General features: G+C 41.4%; 2 protein-coding genes and 1 long non-coding RNA gene across 3 annotated transcripts; 1 reads left to right on the top strand and 2 right to left on the bottom strand.

Moving 5' to 3' along the window:
* Positions 1–1,542: 1,542 nt before the first annotated feature.
* taf7 (TAF7 RNA polymerase II, TATA box binding protein (TBP)-associated factor) lies at positions 1,543–8,313 on the bottom strand. Its single transcript, XM_086084148.1, has 12 exons — positions 8,101–8,313; positions 7,750–7,826; positions 7,563–7,641; positions 7,284–7,417; positions 6,800–6,920; positions 6,655–6,713; positions 6,185–6,257; positions 5,435–5,548; positions 4,850–5,035; positions 3,022–3,134; positions 1,887–1,946; positions 1,543–1,809 (listed from the first exon to the last, which is right to left on the bottom strand). The coding sequence occupies exons 1-12, from the start codon at positions 8,117–8,119 to the stop codon at positions 1,765–1,767; spliced, it is 1,080 nt and encodes a 359-aa protein (XP_085940274.1). The 5' UTR covers positions 8,120–8,313; the 3' UTR covers positions 1,543–1,764.
* Positions 8,314–9,037: 724 nt separating this feature from the next.
* Positions 9,038–19,298, top strand: slc9a6a (solute carrier family 9 member A6a). Its single transcript, XM_086084149.1, has 16 exons — positions 9,038–9,501; positions 9,732–9,931; positions 10,037–10,114; positions 10,214–10,290; positions 10,365–10,477; positions 10,572–10,677; positions 12,536–12,677; positions 13,712–13,817; positions 13,889–13,977; positions 14,725–14,838; positions 14,969–15,080; positions 15,151–15,304; positions 15,558–15,588; positions 15,674–15,759; positions 15,915–16,020; positions 16,784–19,298. The coding sequence occupies exons 1-16, from the start codon at positions 9,174–9,176 to the stop codon at positions 16,997–16,999; spliced, it is 2,058 nt and encodes a 685-aa protein (XP_085940275.1). The 5' UTR covers positions 9,038–9,173; the 3' UTR covers positions 17,000–19,298.
* LOC147168893 (uncharacterized) lies at positions 11,452–19,768 on the bottom strand. Its single transcript, XR_015095908.1, has 3 exons — positions 19,728–19,768; positions 19,129–19,229; positions 11,452–12,712 (listed from the first exon to the last, which is right to left on the bottom strand). It is a non-coding gene; the product is annotated as an uncharacterized LOC147168893 (long non-coding RNA).
* Between the last annotated feature and the right edge of the window lie 425 nt (positions 19,769–20,193).

Consider the following 20,193-nt stretch of genomic DNA (forward strand, 5'->3'; position numbering starts at 1 on the left):
AAGAGTTCAGGTGACATTCACACAGAAGATGATGTCATCCCAGTGAAGGGAACATAACATAATGCTTGGAAAGAACTCAAAAAAATTATATATATATATATATATATATATGACTATTCTCATAAAATTGTACTGTACTGGTTACTTTTTTTGCTGAATAATTACTCTTGGCTTTTAAACAATAAAGCAAAAACAAAAACAAAAAAACAGTACTGTACATATGATTTTTTTTGTTTTGTTTTCCAAACTATGAATATTTCTTGTCAAATTTAACACTTAGAATATTTGGATTTAAATAACAGTCAAAAACCCAAAAAGTAATGAATATTGTACATGTATTAATGTATAAAACATATAATTTATTAATAATTTCTCTAATATTATATAACTTTAGTTGTAAAATAATTGCTCTACTCATAAACAGTAATTTGATATACTGTTGTTAAAAATGGTCAGTAAACAAAGTACATTTTTTTTTAATGTTACTTCGCCGAAAGAAGAGGCAACATCTCCATTGAGAGGCAATTTTAAAAACTTGTTTATTTTCCTTCCCCCCCGGAGAGCTCAGTTCGTTCGGTAATTTTACCGATTTGACATGTCATCATCATTGCTTTTTTTAATTTATTATTATTTATATATATTTTTTATACATTTTTATTTTGCATGTGGGTGTGCATGTGTATGTGCGTGCGTGTGAGTGTGTATGTATTAGTTCACCTAAAACCTATTAAAAAATCCCATACCGTTCACCTAAACCGAACACTTCAGAAAAACTTGTTTATTTTCCTGACTTTTACTCATTAACTTTTTTTTCCTCTTAAAACATTACGACCAATATAAAAAGTAAGTTTTATGATAAAAAAAAAAAAGGTATTCATGTAAAAAGCACTTTTCTCTCATTAAAAAAATATTATTGTAATACCTTTTCCTCATAAAATTATATTTTGTCATGTTGTGACTTAAATAATTAAACTCGGAGTAAACCTTACTAAACAATAAAAAAAAATTAACATTCAGGTTTTTAGTTGGTGAATGAAAGTCCTTGTTGAGGGGCGAAAACAATCCCTAATGTGATTAACAGGCAAAAATTAATTAATTTAATTTGAGTGAGTTCTAAAACGGAACAGCTCAAATGAATCCATATCGACTTCATCACTTGACATCTACAGGAATGACATTTTTCATATTTACATTCACTGGCCACGATTCAAAATCTCCATTCTAAGATCACGTTGAGTTTCTCGTGAGTGCACCTAACGTGATGGCCGATGAGGGTAGAAAAGCAAGAGTGCTAAAACAAGCTTCATTTAAAAGTGCAAGCAAGGGAGTGTGTGGAATTAATCAGGACTCGCATGTCATTAAACTCACCTTGAAGGTTTGTTGATCCACCTAAAGCGGAAAAAAAGCCGCCAGAGTTTATAAACAGTAAAAAAAAAAAAAAAAGCCAAATAAAGTTCCCGTCTGTGAGCGTGCATAACAGGAAGCCATCAAGGCTGCATTGATGGCGGACTACAAAAACAAAACACAAACAACAGACATCAGTTCTCTGTCGAAACAAAACACTTTATTGACATGGCAACAAAGAAGATCGCGATTGCGAGCTGAACTGCAGATCAGCGAGCTCGCCGAGGTCTGAGGAAAAATATCAAATTGAACAAGGAACGACACGGCGAGTCTGCGTCAAGCCTCACGTCCTCCCCCCTTTTCATCCTCGTTCGCTTTCAGGTGGAATGCTGAGGGTGCGGTGAGGGCGCCCCCTGGTGCTCACTTCTCAATCAGCGAATCCAGCTGCTCCTGGAGCGAGGCCAGCTGTTGCAACAGGACAAACGGGAGCGGCTCAATGTCACGGATTTGCACATTCGGAAATGGTACCCAATGAGCGCTACCTGCTCCATCTCGCGCTCCTCCTGCTGAACGATCTCATCCAAACACGCTTGGAATCGGTTCTGGGAGGAGAGACGTGGCATTGGTGTGAAACGGCCATCTCGCACCCTCCTTTAATTGCGATCGCCTCAAATGTATGTGTTGCGACAGAAAGGCCACCCGGAATGTCAGTCGGAGGCGGCTGACCTTTTTGCGCCGCCACCGTGACGGTAACGAGCGCCGACGGCGGCCCCAAACCGGCGGGCAGCGCCGGCGCTAAATGGCAGCCGTGTCTGCTCGCTGTCCCGCCAGCTCAAGCGTCTGCTTCGACACAATCTGGCGACCATTTGCAATGAGTTCCCACACGGAACCATGCGAACATTGATAAGGTCCAGCTTTCATATTTTTGTTGCCGTCATTTCTCATAATATTCCAACAGCATTCTGACGAATGTACACATGTAATGAGTTAAATGTATTCAACTTTTTCCTGGAAAATTACCACTTTTATATATTTTATTAGTTGTAATATTACAAAATGGTTTTAACAAAAATACATTTCTCAAAACTAAATGTATGCATTAACTTTGAAAATAATTACTCTTGTAATGGTACAATTTTTCTGTTCATAAAATTAAGTCATTTGTCATAATGACATTTTATTCTCATAAAATTTGGACTTTAATCAAATTGCGAAATTGTTTGTTATAATTGTATTCTTTTTGTATCACAACTCATGGAACAATGACAAAAGAATCAGATCCTGCTTCACACTCTCATCATAATAAAATCTTTATGAAAATTATATTTGGTCGTATGTGTAAGGTCGTGATTTTATTTTAAAAAAAAAATTGAGGATAAGAAATAGATGGATGGTTAACTTATAGCTTAAAGTTACAGCTAATGAAAAATCCCAAACTCACATCTCAAAAAATGTCAATATTACATGAGTTTTAATATAGAAATGAAGTATAGACTCCAGAAATGTTTAATCACCCTTAAAGCTTGCATCTATAATAAATGAATGAATCCAAACGAGCTACTTTTTGACCACACCCACTGAAATCAATGGACTTTTTTCTCATCAATTTTTGTCTCTAAGTTCTTGTTTTTGGACCGCGTGTGTGCGCGTGTGCGTGTGTGTGTGCGCGTGGCTCACTTTAAGGGCCTGGTTTTCCACTTTCATGATCAGCTCCTCCTGCTGTTTCTTGCGGGCTCGCGTTTCCTGAAGCTTGGCCTTGACGCCGCTGATCTGAACTTGATACTCCATCACTACAATGAACCAACAGCACGAGAAGGGTTAAGTCAAAAATAAATAAAAAATAAAATAAATAAAAAATAAAATAAAATAAAATAAATAAATAAATAAGGGGGCTTGTGACTGGCAGACGTTCAATCTTGAAGTGAAATAATGAAAGAACTACCCAAAATGTCAGAAAACATTGACATACGTTACTCAACGACCGATTGGCATCAATTACAGCAAATGTCAAATTTGAGTGTACTTTTACCCAAGTAGTGCTTTCAGGTGCAAGGGAGGTTTTGGGGAGAGAGAGAGACACAGAGAGACAGAGACAGAGAGACAGAGAGACAGAGAGACAGAGAGACAGAGAGAGACAGAGAGAGACAGAGAGAGACAGAGAGAGACAGAGAGAGACAGAGAGAGAGAGAGAGAGAGAGAGAGAGAGAGAGAGAGAGAGAGAGAGAGAGAGAGAGAGAGAGAGAGAGAGAAAGGATGACGGTCATTTTCACATGCTTGACTGTCCTGGCTGGCCAGGATGTGACAAATTGTGCTTAATGGCGACAAAGCGTCCATTTAAAAGGACGCGCGGCAGCGGATTAAAGCACTCAAAGGACAACTAAATGGAGGCTGCACACAGAGTGGACGTTCAATTACACTAAAGTGGCGGCTCGTATCCTCAGCTTAACTACAATTGTGGAACCCTTTGCAAATAATCGCAGGCAATTTTGCCCCCTCGTGCGACTTTTTCGACATTGCCAAGACGGCGCTGGGAAGAGAAAATGACAAAGTGAGAAAATAGTCTGAATTTTTACGAGGGATCGTCGAAATTGCAACTGAAGAGATCATAATTAAATATTACTTTAAAACACTTTATGCAGCACTTTTGTGCTTGTTATTTGAAAATTAAATATTTAACTAAAAAACATTTGCCTTGTAAAACATTGCAAATTTGCTGTCATAGTGACACAGCTATTCTCACAATAGTGCAACTTTATTCTAATAAAATCGAAACAAAAATTCTAAGGATAAGAAAAATGTATTCTTGTTACGTCGTGACAGTTAAAACAGATCTTTGACGTCTACGGCAACACACAATTAATAATAATGTCAATTTCAACCTTTTACTTTGTTCATTTTCATAATGTCCCAGCATTAGTCAAATAAGAATTAGTCAAATAAGAGTAGCATTTTTTTCCCTCATTTTAAAGTGGAAGTGAACCTTAAACATTTTTTGACAATATGTGACCTCACTAGTCTAAATATAGCATTCTGGTTAATATTGCGTTAGTGGAATGTGAGATATGAAGCAAAATGCAGCCATTTTAACCCATCTCGGGGGGCGGCCATTTTGCCACTTACTGTCGACTGAAGATGACATCACAGTTGCTCTGGGCTCAGGCAACAACCAATCAGAGCTCACCTGTTATCTTAAGCTGCGCTGTGATAGGCTGTTACCTGAAACCTGAGCAACTGTGATGTCATCTTCAAGTCGGCAGCAAGTGGCAAAATGGCCGCCCCCGGAGATGGACAAAAACGGCTGCATTTTGCTGCCTGTTCCACTAACGCAATATCACACAGAATACCATATTTAGACTAGTGAGGCTGCATAGAACATATTATTGTCCAAAAAAAAATAAAAAATTGGGGTTGACTTCCCTTTTAAGTAAAGGCATCTTTTCCAAAATACGGGTATGTTAGAAAAATAAACCTTGCGTGCTCTCTCGCGAGAAAAGTGCCCTCTCACCTATTTGGTTGTTTGTGTCCGCCTCTCGTTGGGCGGGGTCGGACTCGTCCAGCTTGTCTTGGGCCAGGTCGTCCTCCGTGTCCACGATGTTGAGGTCCTCGTCCTCGTGGCGGTCCGCGTCGTCCTCCTCGTCCTCGCTGGAGCTGCTGATGTCGTTGAACATCTCCCGCAGTTCGTCGCGCTGGGCTGGCCCACGTAAAGAGTCGTCAGCCGCTAGCCGACATTCCATGCCGGCAAACGTACGATTCTGCCCGCGTCGGCTGTTGTCGAGGTCATTGTTGATGACGTCACATGGGAATGTTTGAAGCATCTGGCATTTGCTAATAACGGTTCGCTAACGAGCAGAGACTTTAAAACTGCCGGGCAACCGCCAGAGAGGAAGATCATCGAGAATGGAATAGAGTTGAAATTCTTGATTGTAATTTAGAAAAGAGAATTGGAGTTTTTAAAAAAATAAGAACAAAAGTACATTTAATATTACTATAAAAACGTATGAGCTTGTAAAATGTGCACATTTCTTACGTGAATAAATAAATAAATAAATAAATAAATATTACACTCTCCAGAAAATGTTGCGTGACTTACTTGAGGACCCGTGACCCATCTTGTGTCCCGACGTGCCAGGTGACGAGTCCAGGTTGGCCAGGGAGCCGTGCTGGTCTCCGTCCTTCATGTCGTCCTCTGCTATGACTTCCCACCCTGATCAATCTCGGGTCAAGGTCAATGTGCCTCTTTCGTTCATTCTCAAAAAATGGAATTTGATTTGAATCTCAGCTCTGGCCCTTCTTATGTGAAGTTGACATCTTCTCTCCGTGCTTGTGCGCTAAAACAAAAATGAAAAGACCTGCAAGGACACAAACGCTGAACAGACCACGCGGAAAACAGCCAACCCAACTAAATCCAGCTCCTGATAGCACGTCCTAGGTCACGCCCCTTTAAGGCACACTTGAACCAACCAATTAACGTTACTACAGTGTCTGTATGATTTTCAGAAAAAAAACATGTTCTATTTTAAAATTCTCTTTCATTATGTATAACGGTGGATAGCAATACTAGCGTTCTGGTCATTAGCATTAGCTGGATTAATTTAACGGCTGTAGGAGAAGTTGAATGGCGGGTTCCTTGTAGGACAAATCCGACAAAATGTCAAAGAGGCTTGTCCAGCCTGCAGTTGCCATTTTTTTTTTTTTACATCTACCCGCCGAGATGACCCCGTTTTGTTTAGTTTTGCGTGGCCTCGTGTCAGCGCAGACGAGATTGTGCGCGACGCGGCACAAAAAGCAATATCGTCCTCGCTGCGCGCCGAAGACGGGCGGGCGCTTGCGGAAGGAATACGAACGCTGACAGCGTCGGCATCTGTGCTCAGCAGCCGCTTCACCTCCTTCTCCACGTCGGGAGATTCGATGTACTGCGAGGAAGGGAGGGACAAAAAGTGCGGGTTAGATTAGAGCAGCTGGCCCGGCGCCAGCGAGAACATTTAGCGATTAGGAAACGGAAGGCAGCCAAATGGGATGCGAAACGCTGCACCTTGGGGACGATTGATCGAAAAGAGCAAGTTGATGCGTAGCGCTCGGGCATGCGCTCCTTTCGCTATGAAAAGAAGCGCCGGGGAAATTGCTTTTTGTTGTTGCGCTGCCTTCGGGACAAACAAAAGATGGAGGGGCTTTATTTATATGTAAATCTAAGGTTGACTGTTAGAAGAAATGTTAACGTCTGCTTGGGTTAAAGCCAAAGGAGGAGATCGGTGCTAAAAAGACTGATGAGCGGTGGGAAAGTCAAATGGGGAAAATAAATCGAGTGCAAACCTTCTTTTTTGCCGTCTTGCGAAATCTTCTCTTGCGCGTGTTCTTGAGGGGACACGTGACTGAGGGGGGGGGGGGGGGGGGGGGGGGAGACAAGTTCTTAAGTGCAGTGACGATTATTAACTCGTGCGCGCATTTGTCTTCTTACTGCCGTGGTTCCAAATGAACTTCTTGTCCTTGTCTTTGTCTTTCTTCTTCAACTTGGGATCGGTGCCAGTTGGCTCCTCTAAAGGAGGGTATAGGTCTCCATCGAGTGTACACACCAGCATCTAACCAAACAAAGCCAGCACATGACATATTTCAATGACAAATCATTGGTACTCAATAAAGTCAATTCATAAAAAAATAATAAAAAAATGTCTACAATAAAACACGTCTGTTCAAATGGCAGGTTCTTATAATTAAACCCCCCCCCCCCCCATATTATATTATGAAATGAGTTGGAAAAATATGGCATTTTTGTAATATGAACTTTTATATTATTTGACCCCCAAACATACAAAGCCACTTCCACCACACGAGTCCTGTCCACAGAACACACCATACGTCATGACTAAGTCACCATACAGATTGAAAATAAAGGGCCGGTTTTTTTTTTTATTCCTAAACATAATACTTTGGTACAGCTCTACCTGGCAGACGTCGGCTGTCTTATATAAAGTCTTCTTGTCCACCGTTTTGAGAGACTCAATGATGCAGGGCAGATCCACCAGTTTGCAGGCCAGCGGGACACGGTCCACTCTCACGATGCCATGGCGACCATCAGCTGCGAATTTTATTAGTATTATTTTAATGAGTAGTAGCATAACCTCATTGAAAGTACCACAATACTAAAGTAGAACAATCCAAACAGAAAGAAAAAAAACTAAATACAAATCTAAATTGTTCCTATCCCGTAAGAGGTGACTTACGGTGCAACTCAATGGTGAGTCTGTCCTTCATATTCATACTACTGGACTGGGCGATCCTCCTTACGGTAGATGCATACTCCTGCAGAAAAAATAATAGTAATACAAAATAAAAAGGGTTTCAGAAATTGGTCACAGTGCATTTTACAAAACAAGATAAATAATACATAAAATTACTGCAGACGCTTACCGTTGGCAGCCGCAGGACAAACTGATTCTCCAACTCATAGGGAGCGTCCTCTTTACTCTTCGAGCCAACTTTACCAGCTGGGAAAAAAATTATTTTACATTACTGCAGCCCAGAATGCTACAAATACGCTTTATTGTGTTAATGCAGCTGTATCCGGTTGCTCGACTGTTGTTGCTGGTTTCGAAGTCGTTTAGTTATGAAGTTTCCGCCAACAAACACAAACATTTAAACTAATGTATATGATTGCTTTAATATTTTTTCTGTGCATGATGTTGTTTACATCGCAGAAGGGACAATGTCTGTCCGGATAACGTTAGCATAGCAAGCTAGCCAAACGAGAAAAGGACGTACCTTTCTGTTTCGATGTCATGGTTGTTTTTGTAAACCGTGAAGTAAGAAGACCAGGGGACGGCTAGCCAAGCGTCAAGCTATACCAAATAAACTGAATGCGTTTTAAACACAAGTGCAGCTTTACTAGACGAACAGAGGCATGTCTAAACAGTTGAACCGATGGAGCTCATGCTGCATTCAAATGCTCATCGGAAATGCCAAAATAATCCGCTTGCACTTGCACTTTTTGAAGAGAAAATATTTTAACATTAAACTCCTGCAACAACTATTTTACCACTAGAATGCGATACATTATAATGTTCAACAAAATGTCCGTATCCTTTATTTATTAATAACACCTTATCTCCGCCAACATGGTCGTGACGTCACTCACTCAGTATCACGGCGTGTGTTACGTTAAAAGACACTCAGAAAATCTAATCTATCAGCAGCATACCCCCACGCCCCTATAATCACAGGTTTTTATTTATGAATTGATTAAAAAAATGCTCAGACATATATACGTTGTAATCTGAATCAGGCGTTTGTGCTTTTATGCATTTTTTTTGTTATCTATTTATTGCATGCTTTGTTTTCTCTTGTGTTTCCTATTTTGCATACGTAATTCTAAAAATCATTAATAAAATGTCTTTATCATTTAGTAACGATTAATTTTGTTTCTAAAACTGATATATAAATAAAGTTTATATCTTTATCGTCATTGTTGAGAATAGCAAAATAAATATGAGACTTCAAATTAAAAATTATTTAATTTCTTAGTGAGGAAAATTCAGTCGAATACATTTATTTTTATATGAAATGTCAAATAAAGACTCGGTTATTATATTCAATTCAGTAAAATTAATCATGTATCTATGCTGCCCTTTACATTTTTAAATGTTTCGCCGTGGCGCTTTTAAGTTGAAACTCCTCAACACGTCCTGGAAAAAAACACACTTTACACTTCCGGGTCGGAATCGATTCCTCAGTTGCTGTCGTTTTTTACCTCCTCTGCCTGTCCGTGTGACACATTAGCGAAAGTTTTGGACTCCGCAACGTCGACGCCGCAGCGTTTAGCTGCCAAACATCAGGCCATGGCGCTTAACTGGACTGCCAGCCTAGGCCGCGGGGTGACGGGGACGCGGTGGCGGCGCTTGCTGCCGCTGCTGGCGGCGATCCTGTCAGTGTGCGTGTGCGTGTGCCGAGCATCCTCGTCGTCTCTGGAGCAGCAACAGCAGGGGGAGGAGGACAGTGCCATGGAGAACATCGTCACGGAGAAGAAGGCTGAGGAGAGCCACCGGCAGGACAGCGCCGACTTGCTCATCTTCATCCTGCTCCTTACCCTCACCATCCTCACCATTTGGCTGTTCAAACACCGCCGGTTCCGCTTCTTGCACGAAACTGGACTGGCGATGATTTATGGTGAGCTTCTAACGCCACACGTGTTTTGAACGTAAAAAAAAAAGGTTCTTCTTAAATGACGTTTCACTGTCGTAAACTTCCGGGTGGCAACAGTGGGCAGGGAGGCGTGTCTGTCTGAGGTGCTGCGGACTTTCCTTGCTAACCAAAACAGCAGCAAAAGTCTCAAATGAACAGAGCATAATAATGAAGCTAGTCGAGTCATTCCCCCCATTTTCTTGTCTTGTGTCCAGGTTTAGTGGTGGGTGTGGTGCTGCGCTACGGAATCCACGTCCCACGGGACGTCAGTAACGTGACGCTGAGCTGCCCCGTCAACGCCAGCCCCGCCACGCTGCTCGTCCACTCCAGGGGAAAGTTCTACGAGTACACGCTGAAGGGTGAGATCAGCGCCAGCGAGGTGGACGACGTGCAGGACAACGAGATGCTGCGCAAGGTGTGTTTGACTCTTCCAGTTTCACAGTCAAATTCTCAAATTACGAGATTCAGACAAACACTTCCTCGTTCTACATTTCTTGACGCAGTCCTATTCTAACTTCAGGTGACGTTCGACCCCGAGGTCTTCTTCAACATCCTCCTGCCGCCCATCATATTCCACGCCGGATACAGCCTCAAGCGGGTAGGCAAATATTTTTTGGGACACCTCTCGATGACATCATCAACATGCCGCCGGGAGGGCGGAGCGTCAGTCACGTGATGGCGTCCGTCTTGTTTGCAGAGACACTTTTTCCGGAACATGGGCTCCATCCTGGCCTACGCCTTTTTGGGGACGGTCGTTTCCTGTTTTGTCACCGGGTGAGGTCATACACGTACGCACCTGTTACAATTTGTCATCATCACTTCTGTTTGCGTTTTCCTTCTTTTGCCAGGTTGATGATGTATGGCTGCGTGATGCTAATGAAGCAGATGGGACAACTCGGCGGAGAATTCTTCTTCACGGACTGTCTGTTCTTCGGCGCCATCGTGTCCGCCACCGACCCTGGTGCATCTGCCGTCTCCATTTTTTGACTTTCTTCCCCCCCAGTTCACGCAGATGAGACAATTTTTTTGTCTGTTTTGGTCCTCTGTTGCCATAGTGACGGTGCTGGCCATCTTCAACGAGCTGCAGGTGGACGTGGACTTGTACGCGCTGCTGTTCGGCGAGAGCGTGCTCAACGACGCCGTGGCCGTCATTCTGTCCTCGTAAGTCTGCCGCGGTGTCAGAATTCATGGGTTCTACGTGGCGCTGCTCGGTTGCGAAGAAAATGCGAATCACGATTGACTCGGTCATAATTGAAAGCATGATGAGGGCAATCATTTGTTTTCCAAAACAAGAAAGTTTTTAAACATGTAGAAAATATGAAGACACATTTCTTTGATACTATAATTATGCAAGTTCCTTTTGGACCAAACAAGATTTATTGAAATAAAAACAGGTGCAAATATATCAATTTAAACAACTCAAAATTAGTATTAGTAATCTTTTATTGTTGTTTACGATTATGCCGATTTTGTAATTGTGGAGTGTAATAGTTGCAATTGTAATTGGATTTTGATTAATTGCGCAGCCCTAATTATAAGACTATGAAATTAAGTAACAACTATTTCAATAATCAAATAATTGTTGAGAGCTATTATTTACTTTAAAATGGTTTGATGTCAGATTCTCGAGTATTTATTTTGTCATTTTTGTAGTCCTTCATGAAAGCAGACTGATGGTCTGTTTAATCAAAATAAGACATTTGCAAACATCTGCTTTTATTTTGGAAAACAATGACAGAATCAGTAACTGAATCGGTTTTTAAAAAGTTGGTGAGTGCATCCATTCTTCTCATGATTATTTTTATGTATTTATTTTTTACCAAATAAACAACAATAATTGGTTAATAAACATGAACTCATTTGCGCGCAAAAACGTATAAATGTGTTCTATTTTTAATGTTTTAGAGTGTCCCAAATATATATTTATACGTTTTTTATGCTAGAGCATACAGAAAGCAGCAAAGAACAGTTGAAGAAATGGTAGTAATTACAAAAACGGCCAGCAGGCGGCAGCAGAGTATAAGAGGTCAACCAGGGCCATGTTGAAAAAAAGCTCATTGCTCACATTTCCAAATAGATTTGTGAATAATGATGAAATGTAGCTATATTCTAATGCTAATTGCTGCAAAACGGAAAAAGATAGAAATGAGAAAAATCAGACTCTCATCTTTTGGCAGGTTCCATGTTTTTATAGCGATTGAACACAATATTCTGTGGGCCTCGCAAAATCAGTCCAAATCCAGTAAAATAGCCGGAGCGAAGGGGGTTGCTTCAGTCAAAATGGCTGCGAGTGAATGAATGAGTTAATCGGGTAAAAAAAATGTTTTGTAATGCACTTTAATGCAAAAATAAAATTGTGTCCAATTATTTGATGAATTGATCAAATGTGTTGGGGATCGATCGACAAAAAAAAAAGTCTGACCGAGTCATGGTTGAGTTTTAAATGATATCACCAACACTATAATATCATCTCATGATGGTCTGCATTCTTTCCAACGGGCTCCAATAATCCCTGTCGAGTGAGCTATTTTTAATCAGTTATTTATATCGAGAGTCGGCAAACCAGATGCGCTTTTCATCGTTATTATTATTTGCACGTTGCTGTCGAGAGCCCAAACAACTGACGATTTGTCATTTTGCGAGCGTGACTCAATGTGACTTCTGCAGTCCGTGTTTGCTTGCAGCGCCGTCGCAAAGTCGACTCAGCGAAAAAACGCGTGCCAAATTCATCACCCGAAAAGCAAAATACTTCACTGCAGAAAAAAGCCAGAAGGTCAAACGCCGACCCCTCGTGAAATGTTGCGGTCGCCGTTGGTGAGGGGGAAGCGGAGCCAGAATCACTTTGTCACTTTGTGTGTTGTTTTTGTTTCGTTTTTTTTAAAGCCAGCAAAGAATTGCAAGTAATGTCGTCCGATTCACTCATTATGAGGAACAAGTCGACGTGATACACTTTTGCGCAATTTACGCGTCAAACGGGGATTGTCGGAGCTAATCAACGTGCTGTGGATGTTGTCGGCAGGTCCATCGTGGCTTACCAGCCGGAGGGCGACAACAGCCACACCTTCGAAGTGGTGGCCATGTTCAAGTCCTTCGGCATGTTCCTCGGCGTCTTCAGCGGCTCCTTCGCTCTGGGCGTGGCCACCGGCGTCGTCACGGCGCTCATATCCTTCACGTTTTTCAACTCGGCCAGCGGATTCTGGAGACATGACAACAAAGCACAACCATTCAATGCTCTTCCACTAGGTGGCAGTAAAGGCTGGCGGGGATTGATATTTACTTGAAAGAAATCGAGTAAAATTTGTTCACACCAGAAATTCTAGTTCAACTCCTTGACTTAGAATTTCGGAGTGCATTATCCTTTACTCGGCTTTTTCAAGTAAATATCACTCACCATTTTTACAGAGTAGTTTGGAGCAAGTTTGTTAGTTTTTATTAAGTTAAAATTGTTATTATTCGTTTTAGTTATTATTTTTGATAAATAGAGTATTTGTCTAGTGCAAGAAAACAAAGAACATTGTTGCTAATAATTTTTGCGAAAATGTTAGTTCATTTTTTTATGTAAGATGTGGTTTCAGTTAGTATTAGTTGTCTTAAAAGCATTTTCATTCTTATTTTATTCTGTTAGCGAATTTTTTTTTCCAGTTTTTTTTTGTTTGTTAATTTTAGGTAGTTTTTTTCATAATTTTTTATTTATTATTTCAAGGAAAACACTTATTTTCAAGTAAATAACACCATTTTGACAGTGTAGTTGATTTTTTTTATTATACTTAATGTTTAGTTCGTTTTGACTTTTTCTTTTTAAATTCAGTAAGTTTTAACTTGTTTTTAGAGCAAGTTTGTTAGCTTTTAATAAGTTAAAATTGTTAATATTCGTTTTATTTTTATAAATGGAGTATTTGTCTTGCGCAATGTAAGAAAACAAGACATTTTTGCTAATAATTTTTGCGAAATGTCATTGAAGAACTAGTTAAGTTAATTTTAGAAATGTATGATGTAGTTTCAGTTAGTATTTGTTGTCTCAAAGCATTTTTATTCTTATTTTATACCGTTAACGAATTATTATAATTTTTTTTTTATTTGAGTTTTTCCGCATACGTTATTCAGTAGTAATTGACTTGTTTCGTTTTTTTTAAACATGCCACAAGATGGCAGCAGAGCAATGTGCCAGGTTGAAGTCCTTGACCGCCACCCGCACGTGACCAAGTTCACAAAGTTGAGCGATTTCCCGCTGCTGGAGACGGCCTTGTTCTTCCTCATGTCGTGGAGCACCTTCCTGTTGGCTGAGGCGTGCGGCTTCACAGGTGCTCACATTCCAACGGGATTTGCGTATTGTAGCTGAGGTCAATCGTTTTGATTGTTGGCTGTGCCACAGGCGTGGTGGCGGTGTTGTTCTGCGGCATCACTCAGGCGCACTACACCTTCAACAACCTGTCTCACGAGTCCCAGGACCGGACTAAACAGGTCAGACCGCAATAGAAACTAGGGGCCGACCAATATGCGTTTTTTGAGACCGATGCCGATACCAATTTTGGGCAGAAAGAAATTAATCAATTAATCTTTTGATTATTAAAAAATACATATTTAATGCATGCATGGCGTACACACTTTAAGTGAATACAGAGCGATTTAATTCTATAAAATAACTATTTTTTTTTCACACATTAAGAAAAATGTGTGCCTTTGCGTAGTGTTATCTTACCTGTGGGTCTGCGTTCTAACAGCATTTATGTGTGAATATTCGTGATTTGAAGGAAAAACACTCCCGAAGTCGATGCTAACTTCCTGTTAGCAGTTGAATGGGATCCTCCCTTCGCTTTTAGCATGAGCGCTAGGCTAGCGATGTTTTTAAAATGAAGCATGTTTTGTATTTAAATACATATTGGATGTAATTCTTATCGTCATGTGTTTAGTTTTACCGTTAATTCCAAGTGGGGTGTCATTAAGCAGCTTAAAGGACGCTTGGTGGGGGTGGGGGGGGTGTAAGATACGCGACACACTTGCTAGTTGCGAATGCTACGCAAATAAAATGTTGCATTCAAGGTACTTTCACAGCGTCGGAAACTTCTGTTTTCTTCGATGATAACGTTAAGGAAAATAATTTCTTGGCCGATGTTTGAAGGGCGATCATGGGCGGCCGATTAATCGGTTGGGCCCTAATAGAAACACAATGACAATTGTTTCAGGCTTTTTGGGGATGTTTTGTTGCAGCTGTTTGAGTTGTTGAACTTCCTGGCGGAGAACTTCATCTTCTCCTACATGGGTCTGACCCTCTTCACCTTCCAGAACCACGTCTTCAACCCCATGTTCATCGTGGGGGCTTTCGTATCCTTTTGGGAAAAGCCGCAGCATGAGCTGTAATTGCACATAGATGCCACAAGATGGCGGCAGAGCGATTTAAACGCGTTGCCATCCACTGTTTTCGTCGGCTTACCCTTGACCAACGCGAGCGTAGTTGGCCGTGTTCCTGGGCCGAGCGGCCAACATCTACCCGCTCTCCTTCCTGCTCAATCTGGGCCGACACAACAAGATCCGATCCAACTTCCAGCACATGATGATGTTTGCCGGTTCGTCAGTCATGCGACTCCAGTCCGCCGCGTAACTTCCTGTGGTGACTTTTTGCACTTTGCCGGCCAGGACTGCGGGGCGCCATGACGTTCGCCTTGTCCATCCGGGACACGGCCACGTACGCGCGGCAGATGATGTTCTCCACCACGCTGCTCGTGGTCTTCTTCACCGTGTGGTTCTGCGGCGGCGGCACCACGCAGATGTTGTCGTGCCAGCGCATACGGTACCGGCTTTGCTGTCCTGTTGTTTTGCGTGCAAAAAGTATTGAGACACGGCTCAGAAGTAATACTTCAATCCCTTGGACTGTAATTATGACTTCAGTTAGCACAAGTTAGCCTTTTTGACCAAATATTTTTGTGCATAATACGAGACTCTTCCTCAAGTTTGTTTGTGTTGCGTTATTTCCAACGTATGCTGTTTCCAGACAGATGTACGCTACCTAAACCCGCTTTGTTTCTTTTGTTTTTCATCAACAGTGTTGGCGTGGACTCCGACCAAGACAACTCTGTGAGTGCGACCCGGCAGTCGCACATTCAAAAAATAATAATAAATAATCAAATAAAACAAAAGTCAATTTCCTGCATTTGCACAGACGAGCATCGGCGAAGGTTCCGAGCGACGAAGCTCCAAGCAGGAAAGTGTCTGGCTTTTCCGGATTTGGTACAACTTTGACCACAAGTATCCTTGCACAATTTTGAGTTGTTGTGATTTGAGGATTACGCACGCCTCGGCCAGTAGGTGGCACCACCGCATCATACTTATTGCTTGTGTAGAGTCGCAGGTCTGAATTTGTAACGTTTCTTTTATTCCTTGACCGGAGCCCCCCCCCCCAGCTACCTGAAGCCCATCCTGACCCACAGTGGCCCCCCGCTCACGGCCACGCTGCCCCCCTGCTGCGGCCCCCTGGCACGCTTCCTCACCAGCCAGCAGGCCTTCGAGGTATTTCGTATTCCCAGAATTTTTTTTTTGCGTAAACAACAGCCGCCTTTGTTCATCTGAATTTCCTGAAGTGACGGGCAAGAAAAATGGCGTCTGCATAGTGTTAAAATTAGGGGTGTCAAGCGATTAAAATTTTTATAATAATATATATTTTTAATTTTATAATTAATTGCATGACTTCTATAGTTAACTCCCGATTAATCGATAATTTAATGTCTGTTCTAAATGTACAATTTTCATACTCTTGTTAACATAAACGTGGGGATTTTTTTTTAAACTAATATGTCATTGATACAGTAATTTCATAATAATTCATACAATTGAATGAAATGAAAAAGATGTACTGTAAAAGACGCGTGTGATATTGATTTGTTTTTAGGTCTTTTTTTCTGCATTTGTAAGACATTGGTGACAGCTCAGTGCATTTTTCTTTTCATATTAAAAGCTATTTAATCTGTAACATTAAGTAATTTGTGAAATTCTGCACATTTTTTAAATTGTAAAATACAACTTGGCCCCAGTCTCCACAAATATATGCGTTCATTTTATTATTTTTATTATTATTTTTAACTGGAATTCCCCCAGTTCGGGCTTTCAAAGTAAGAGGCGGTGTCATTAAGCGTGCGTAATTAGTAGCGCTAAAGGAACTCAAAATGAACGCATTCATTTTGACACCCCGAGTTAAAACCAATAAACGAAAACAATCCCGTCAAATATTTTATATTTTCGATGTTCACCCCCCCCCCCCCCCCCCCCCCCCAAGAACGAGTGTCAGATCAAGGACGACGACTCGGACCTCATCCTGACCGACGGCGACGTCAACCTGAACTACGGCGACATCACCATCAGCACGGCCGGCGACGACCCCGACCGGGAGCTGGCGTACGGCGACCACGAGCTGGTGATGCGGGGCACGCGCCTGGTGCTGCCCATGGACGACTCTGAGCCGCCCTTCACAGACCCCGGCTGCCGCTTTTGAGGGCGGCGCCGCCCGCTTCTTTTGGCGCCATCTCGTCCGCCGTGTCTGTAACGTACTCTTTATTTATTTGCCACTTACTTTCACGTGGCCTTTTCACTCACCTTATTGTAGCAACGCAAAGCATGTGTTCTCTATGGCGAGCATTTATTCCACATTCTACTAGTGCCATGTACTAGTACGCTCTTTGTCAGTCCATCAAGTCAACACACTAGTTTGTCAACTGTCTTTCTTACTAGTGACATTTTTTCCCTCTATTTTGCACTCAGGCCAAAGCCATGTCTAAATAGTGCTTTGGCGCCATCTTGTGGTATCTTGGGGCCAGTGAGGGGGAGGAGCTACACTTGGTGCTTTACCGCCATCTTGTGGAATCTATAGGCAATTACAAACCTCAATTACGGTACTTACTGATAGTACAGAAAAACTGTAAGACTTTTGTTTTTTTTCACTAGTATAGACCAACAACATGCTACTAGTGAAGCAAAGCTGTGCACTAATTGATAACTTTGTACTACTGGTAAGATTACAGAAGTCAAGTTGAAAGGCACTTGTGGGAAAACGTTACTAGAAAGATAGTCACTGTACTAGTGCGCCCTAGGTCTTCTATTAGTGTGCCTAGTGCATTCTGCTCATTCAACGAGTGTGCCCTAGTTCTTCCACTAGTGATCAGAAAAGCACTAGTGGAAAAAAGTTACTAGTAATAAATGGTCATTCTACTAGTGCGCAGGAATGACATTCAATACAGTAACAGAAAAATGTCACTATGAAGACGTTGTTGAAAATTTTTTCTTACTAAATGATGACAAGAGCGTACTAGCACATGAACTCATGGTACTAGTATGCTGACTTGCTTTGCATGCCGACGATTCTTCTTGGCTTTTTCTTTGGATGGCGAACGTCGGCCACTTGACGGGACGCGCGCGGTCAATCAAGTGCCTGCCAGCTGGACCGCCACTTTCAAGCCAGGTGGAGTTCTGGCAAGCCAGGTAGCAATACGCTCCACGTTGGGGGCGGGGCCTCCAGTGGATCGGAGCCGCTGACTGTCAACACTGTGTGCGCGCGTGCGAGTGTGCGTGCGTGCGTTGGAGCGAGTTTTAGCAGCGTTCGCCAACCTTTAAGTTTTTTTTTATTTTAGGAACTACTAGTGCATCTCAATAAAAAAAATATATATATATATATAATTCAGGGCAGTGTTGTCCGGCTATTTGGGGCCGAGCCCTAACGCAAATAGCGAGGAATTTCTTTTGTTGTGCTAAAAAAAAAAAAAAAAAAGTGTTTAAAATTGCCAAAAGATGCCACAAGATGGCGACAAAGCACACATTTCGTCCCCTCCCAAAAAAGTTCCATTACTCACTTCAAGATAGATCCTGGACATCAAGGTCCAGCAAGATGCCGGCAGAGCCCTACTTTTATCAAAAGGAACATCCTCAACTCACTTTAACATAGTTCTAAAATGCCACCGACATCGCCAAAACACAGTTTTCCAGCAAGTGACAGGAAGTTTCCTAAAAAAGGAAAAACCCTGTGAAAACGTCCTTAAAAAAAGTCTCCGTGTACTACGAAAGTTGGAGAACTTCTAGCATGACGTCTTTTAAGGATGATAATAATAATAACAACAATGATCATGTGTGTAAATGTAGTGCAGATGTGTTGCCGTGACGACAAAGGCCCTGACTCGAGGCTATTTTGGGCCAGCACGGGTGCTGCAACAGGAAGTGTTGATAGGACGTCGCCATGGCAACCGCCATGTTGTCGTCCACCCCGGCCAGAAAACACGCTGCGCACCAACCGTGTTTTATGTGTGTGTGATAATATGGAGGCGGAAGGAAGAGGAAGGTCTTTTTCTTCTTCCAACTTTTATCTTCTGCTGTGCAGGAACTTGAAATGTTTTATTTTATGACCTGAGATCCTCAGAATTTGTTTTCCTGCCATTCTTGCTTATTTTTTGTGTTCTCTTTCAGTGTTATATTTTCTTCAGAAAGGTTATTAAGAACAAACAAAAAAGAAACTTTATATTTGCACATATCTGTCACTTTGGGTAAATTGTGAGTTAAAAAAAAATCTAAAATGTACTGAATGAAAAGTTGCGCTTGTCTTATTGATGTCAAATGATCGAAATGTATTTTGCTTACTGTCTTCAATCCATCCGTAGCATTCAGAGACTTTGGTTGCGTTTGTATGCTGTTGCCATGGATACGACAAAGCTGACGCATGAGTCGCCTCCTGCTGGACTCTGAGGGCGACACACACAAAAAAAGAAAAAAAAAGTCAGAAATCGAATAAAGACGAGTTTTTCTGTTGATGACGCAGACGAAAACGCTTCTTATGTCCACTTTCTACACCGAATTGTGCTCTTTGCGTGACGAGTCATTCATGTGTGTGCGTGTCAGTGTAAATAGCCTCTCACCTGTTAATGATTTCGCCTACTTTGTAATATAACAGATAAGTTTCAGCACCAAATGGCCACCCACCGGGTTGGGCCCACTTTTTACAATCGAGGTTTTGCTATCACGCTAAACATAAAGCGAAACACGCGTTGCGTATTAAAACAACCACTTCAAGTCTGCTTAGCTTAATGCTAGCAATTCAACACCATTGGCATGCTAAAGGTTAGCAATAGCGTTGCTAGACGAACAGTAGAAACACATTCAGACAGATCGTATGGCAATATTCACAATTATATGATTCATATTATTTATCCACAATGAAAAATGACATTACATCATCTTACAGTTGTTGAAGAAGTAGTCTATTCTTTGCTTGTGTCTGGACAGTATTATACTGCCACCCAGTGGCCAAGGGGGGCGCACCAAGACGGAAAAGCGCAATGAATTGCATTGCAGTATAAAATCATTTTGGAATTCTTTTGATTGTGTTTAATGATGTTACTGATCTGTTTTTGTAAAGCATGTTTAGAGATTAGATGATCAGAGCCTGACATTTTTCCAAATGTTTTCGCTGCTAGGACCTGACTAATAGACTTTTTTTTAGGTCAATTCCAATGTTTGAGAGAATACAATTCTGATAAACAATTAATCGGCCAAATAAATTGAAAATTATATAATGAATAAAATGCCTTGCTTTCTATTAATCATATGAATTACAGTCCAACAGAGGAAAAATTGGCCGATTTTCATTGGAAAAGGATTGGGGGACTGAATTTCATTTTTTTTTTTATTATATATAAAAAAAAAATT

Source organism: Leptonotus elevatus, chromosome 9 (genome assembly GCF_054856555.1).
Source record: "Leptonotus elevatus isolate MCC_2025b chromosome 9, RoL_Lele_1.0, whole genome shotgun sequence".
Taxonomy (NCBI): Eukaryota; Metazoa; Chordata; class Actinopteri; order Syngnathiformes; family Syngnathidae; genus Leptonotus; species Leptonotus elevatus.

Coding starts and splice junctions, on each gene's coding strand:
- taf7 (XM_086084148.1), bottom strand. Junction 5,036..5,434: donor GATGGGTCACGGGTCCTCAA/GTAAGTCACGCA, acceptor TACGTGGGCCAG/CCCAGCGCGACGAACTGCGG. Junction 1,947..3,021: donor TGGAAAACCAGGCCCTTAAA/GTGAGCCACGCG, acceptor CTCTCCTCCCAG/AACCGATTCCAAGCGTGTTT.
- slc9a6a (XM_086084149.1), top strand. CDS start 9,174: ATGGCGCTTAACTGGACTGCCAGCCTAGGCCGCGGGGTGACGGGGACG. Junction 14,839..14,968: donor TGTTCATCGTGGGGGCTTTC/GTATCCTTTTGG, acceptor ACGCGAGCGTAG/TTGGCCGTGTTCCTGGGCCG. Junction 15,305..15,557: donor TTGTCGTGCCAGCGCATACG/GTACCGGCTTTG, acceptor TTTCATCAACAG/TGTTGGCGTGGACTCCGACC.